The sequence below is a fragment of the Sinocyclocheilus rhinocerous genome, unplaced genomic scaffold, assembly GCF_001515625.1.
Source record: "Sinocyclocheilus rhinocerous isolate Xijiao unplaced genomic scaffold, SAMN03320098_v1.1 scaffold716, whole genome shotgun sequence".
Lineage (NCBI taxonomy): Eukaryota > Metazoa > Chordata > Actinopteri > Cypriniformes > Cyprinidae > Sinocyclocheilus > Sinocyclocheilus rhinocerous.
Genome location: NW_015647020.1, coordinates 251087 through 255906, shown reverse-complemented (window position 1 = coordinate 255906; position 4820 = coordinate 251087). Strand labels below are relative to the sequence as shown.

Here is a 4820-nt window from a genome sequence, read left to right as displayed (position 1 = left end):
TTACATTTACATTTAGTCATTTAGCAGACGCTTATATCCAAATCGACTTACAAATGAGGACAATGGAAGCAATCAAAATCAACAAAAGAGCAATGATATACAAGTGATATAACAAGTCTCAGTTAGCTTAACGCAGTACACATAGCAAAGGTTTTTTAAATAATATAATAAATAAAAAGAAAACAGATAGAATAGAAAAAGAATAGAGCAAGCTAGTGTTAGAGGTCTTTTTTTGCTTTTGTTAATTGTATAATAAATGAAAAGAAAACAGATACAAAAAGATTAGAAAGCAAGTGTTATTTTATTTTAGTTTTTAGTTTTTTTAAAGAATACAAGCAGCAAATGAATAAAGTGCAAGTCTAAAAGGGACAATTTTTTTTTTTTTTTTAAGAATAGAATTAGAATAGAGAGTGCTACAGTTAGAGTGTCAAATAAAGATGGAATCATTATAAAAATAACAAGAAACAACCAAAAAAATACAGTTTTATTTGTTTGTCATGTAAAGTCTATTAGTCTTTTTTTTTGCTGTACAAAATATACTTGATTATTTTTTATTAAATATTGTGCATACGTTCACTTGCATATATATATATATATATATATATATATATATATATATATATACTGTATATATATATAACAGTAAATAAGAACAAGCTTATAATAAACTTAAATCTGAACATGTTATCCTGGAAATAAGCCATGTACAGTACCAAAATATTGCAACAGGCACCTGCCTACTGTATTAACTCCATAAACTGGATTGTTTTATGAGCCAAGGCCAAAGATGCTTTATAAGCACTGCTTATAATAAATGGACATGGCAACACTTTGCAAAGCAACCTACCAAACATAAAACACTACGGCTCTGTCAACTTTAGTTTAATTAAAATCACTAAGCATAACTGTCACAGATTGCTTAAGCTAAGTATAAGCACACAATGAAGACGAATAGTTCAATACTTTAATAAATCAAAAACAGCAAAGCAAAAGCATATTCATATTAATAACCGGCAACAAAGAGCACTAAATGGGGAAAACTTTATACCAACGCAAGAGAAGAACTAATGACAGGTGAACTGACTAAGGTAATCAAGGACTGAACACAGGAAACTAGGTCAAAGGAACTAATTAAGGCAGGAGAACAGAAACAGAAGGAAACACAAACAAAAGACCATGACCGTGACAATAACGAGTTACTTTGGTCAAAAAAGCAGAATACAAAACATGTGAGATGGCAAAATGGTGCAATGGTAACAACGGTGTCAGTCATTGAATTTCAAATGTACACACACACAAAACATTTAGGGTATTCACTACCGTATTTAAATGCAGTTGTCACACCTGAAACTTTACAGTGTGTATGTGCCCATTGGGCCTCATTCTTTAATTTTTTTTAAAAATATATGTGTAAATAATATGAGTAATTTCCCCGTAAAATGGACCTTCCCGAAAACTCTCCTCCAGATTAAACATCATAAACCTCAGATTTCATAGTTAAACTTGTGTATGTTAATGAATTCCAGTCATTTGTAAATAGACCACCCACATGAAAAAATACTATAGTAATTTATAGTAAATACTGTAGTGTTTTTGAACCATACTATAGTAAAGTGTATTATACTGTATATATTATAGTATTTACAACACTTTTTAATGAATGCTACAGCATACTGTAGTATTAACTATAGTGAACTGATAAACTGTAATAAATATTGTATTATACGTTTGTTTTTACAACAGTAAACTGTAGTGTATTGTAGTATAATATAAAATATAAACTTAGTACAGTATTGGGTAAAGTAATTTGTTTATATTACTATAGTTGTTATATTACCACAGCAACTATAGAATTACCACAACAAATTAATTCAAGTACTTTACTATAGTATAGTTCCAAAACACTATAGTATTTACTATAAATTACTATAGTATTTTTTCATGCACGCATTCACAATTAGCATAATTCCCACCCATGAATTACAACTATGTGACTAGTTAACTATGTGAAGGAGTGAAACCATTTAATCTTTCAATTAACTGCCAGAAAACACATAGGCAGTGCTCAACTTGCTCCAGCATCAGCAGTTTCAACATCCCTTCATCACCCCAACTCCACCAACTAATTTAAGTTTCTTGCCATTAATACTTTCTTCCACACACTGGTAGACCCTGAGGGTTTATCAGAGCTCGAGTTACAGCCACATCCTCAAGCTCCTTGGACAGCAAGCCAAATAAGCTTAACCTCAATATCTTAAAGATTACCTAGCTGTATCGACAAACAAACTCTATGCACCATTTACCTTTTTTTTGTGTGTACTGACTGACATTTTGAAAATACGAAGACTTTCATAAATCCAAAAATTGACGTCAGAACAGCTATGATTTACACACACACATCTTTCTGCTTTTGTTTCATGAATGAGGCCGTTGAGTGAAAACAGTATCATATCCTCATGTGATGAAGCGGGTTGTTAAAAAAAGTGGGAGATAAACTTTTGAGATGGTAAAGAGATCTTGTTTTTCTTTCTTCTGGGTATATACTGTATATACCTTATGTGAAAATCAATGTATTATTTAGGGCATTGTGTTCTCGAGAGTTAAAATACCTGTAAAGTTTGTCTTGGTTAGAGTTCTGAGAGCCGTTCGACTTCATTGCAGCAGAAACAGTCTATGAAACAGATGAATAGAAATTGTATGATCCTGTAACATGAATTAATATATTTTGCTTAGAAACATCATATCAGATGTGTGTTTGTTTTTGTGTTCATCTCATGGCATACTTTTTGTGGGGTGTATGCTGGAGGGAGTGGCCGGTTCTGGGCAGGATCCTGAGCACTGGATGGGGGATCGGAATTCACTGGAGGGTCAGAGGTGAGCAGAACAGGATAGCGACCCAGAGGAAAGGCTGAATTTTCCAGATCAGCAAGAAGGGCATCTACAAAGAGTTATAGAGAAACATCATGGAAAAGTTATAAAGCAAGTCTCAGAGGGGCTTTTTTTCCTTTTAATTATTGGTTTATAAAAAATGACCCAGTTCAAAAGTTTACATACACTTGATTCTTAATACTGTGTTGTTACCTGGATGATCCACAGCTATTTTTTGTTTTTTTTGTGATAGTTGTTCATGAGTCCCTTGTTTGTCCTGAACAGTTAAACTGCCCGTTTTTCTTCATTTAGTACTGCCCGTCAGAAGCTACAGAAGATACTTACATGTTTCCTAGAAGACAAAATAAGTAAAATTTACCCTGATCTTCAAATGAAGAACAGCGAGCAGTTTAACTGTTCAGAACAAACAAGGGACTCATGAACAGCTATCACAAAAAAACAAAACAAAAAACAGCTGTGGACAATCCAGGTAACAACACACTATTAAGAATCAAACTTTCCAGACATTCATGCAGCTTCTTTAATGTTACAGTAAGTCTATTGGCAGGTCTAAGTGTGTAAGTCTAAATCTCTTGATTTTCATCTTGTTTGTACATTAATTTTTGACAGGTGCCGTGTTCTTTGAAATGCCATTGTTGTACCCTATTGTCTACACTTGTTGATGATGGCCTTCATGGTATGCCATGGCACATCTACGGTGGCCGAGAGAGCTCAACACTCTGCAAATGAAAAAACACCTGCAAATTAAGAAAACATCTTCATCAATTTTACAGCACACGTGCTGCAAATTCTCACAACACAACCTAATGCAGAAACGCGCTGCAAATTCTCACAACACAAACAAAAACAGTACGCAAATGTAGAATGCAGAATCCTGCTTGTTGTGGTCTATTTGCGTGTTTCTGTATTTGCAGCGCGTTTCTGTATTTGATGGCCTTCATGGTATGCCATGGCACATCTACGGTGGCCGAGAGAGCTCAACACTCTGCAAATGAAAAAACACCTGCAAATTAAGAAAACATCTTCATCAATTTTACAGCACACGTGCTGCAAATTCTCACAACACAACCTAATGCAGAAACGCGCTGCAAATTCTCACAACACAAACAAAAACAGTACGCAAATGTAGAATGCAGAATCCTGCTTGTTGTGGTCTATTTGCGTGTTTCTGTATTTGCAGCGCGTTTCTGCATTAGGTTGTGTTGTGAGAATTTGCAGTGCGTTTCTGTATTTGGTTGTTGTGAGAATTTGCAGTGCGTTTCGGTATTTGGTTGTGTTGTGAGTATTTGCAGCGCGTTTCTGCATTAGGTTGTGTTGTGAGTATTTGCAGCACATGTGTTGTCAAATGGTTTCTTAATTTTCAGGTGTTTTTTTCTATTTGCATGAGTTTTTTTCACTTGCAGCGCATTGAGCTCTCTCCGCCACTGTACACATCTCATGCTTTATACCAGTGGTTTTCAAACCTGTCCATGAAGTGCCCACAGCCCTGCACATTTTGTATGTCTCCCTGTATCTGAAACACCCACTTCAGGTCTTGCAGTCTCCACTAATGAGCACCTCTCCATGAAGTACCCCCAGCTCTGCACATTTTGTATGTCTCCCTCTATCTGAAACACCCACTTCAGGTCTTGCAGTCTCCACTAATGAGCTGATGAGTTGAATCAAGTGTGATAGATGAGGGAGACATACAAAATGTGCAGGGCTGGGGGTACTCCAGGACAGGTTTGAGAACCACTGCTTTTATAACATAGGTAAGGAGTGGCCAACGTCGGTCCTGGAGAGCCACAGTCATGCAGAGTTTTGCTTCAACCTTGATTAAAACTCACCTGCCTGTTGCTTTCTAGTAGACCCTAGACCTTGATTAACATGTTCAGGTGTGTTTGATTAGGGTTGGAGCTGAACTCTGCAGGACTGTGGCTCTCCAGGACTGA

At 35.7% G+C, this 4820-nt stretch overlaps 1 protein-coding gene across 2 annotated transcripts in view; it reads right to left on the bottom strand.

Annotated features, from left to right (window-relative positions):
* The window catches only part of LOC107708288 (transforming growth factor beta-1-induced transcript 1 protein), an 82254-nt gene that overhangs the window by 64528 nt on the left and 12906 nt on the right, over window positions 1-4820 (bottom strand). For both annotated transcript variants that reach the window (XM_016512474.1, XM_016512475.1), the window contains 2 exons: window positions 2784-2938; window positions 2610-2671 (listed from right to left, as the gene is read on the bottom strand). In XM_016512474.1, coding sequence (XP_016367960.1) covers window positions 2610-2671; window positions 2784-2938 — 217 coding nt within the window. The remainder of the gene's footprint in view (window positions 1-2609; window positions 2672-2783; window positions 2939-4820) is intronic.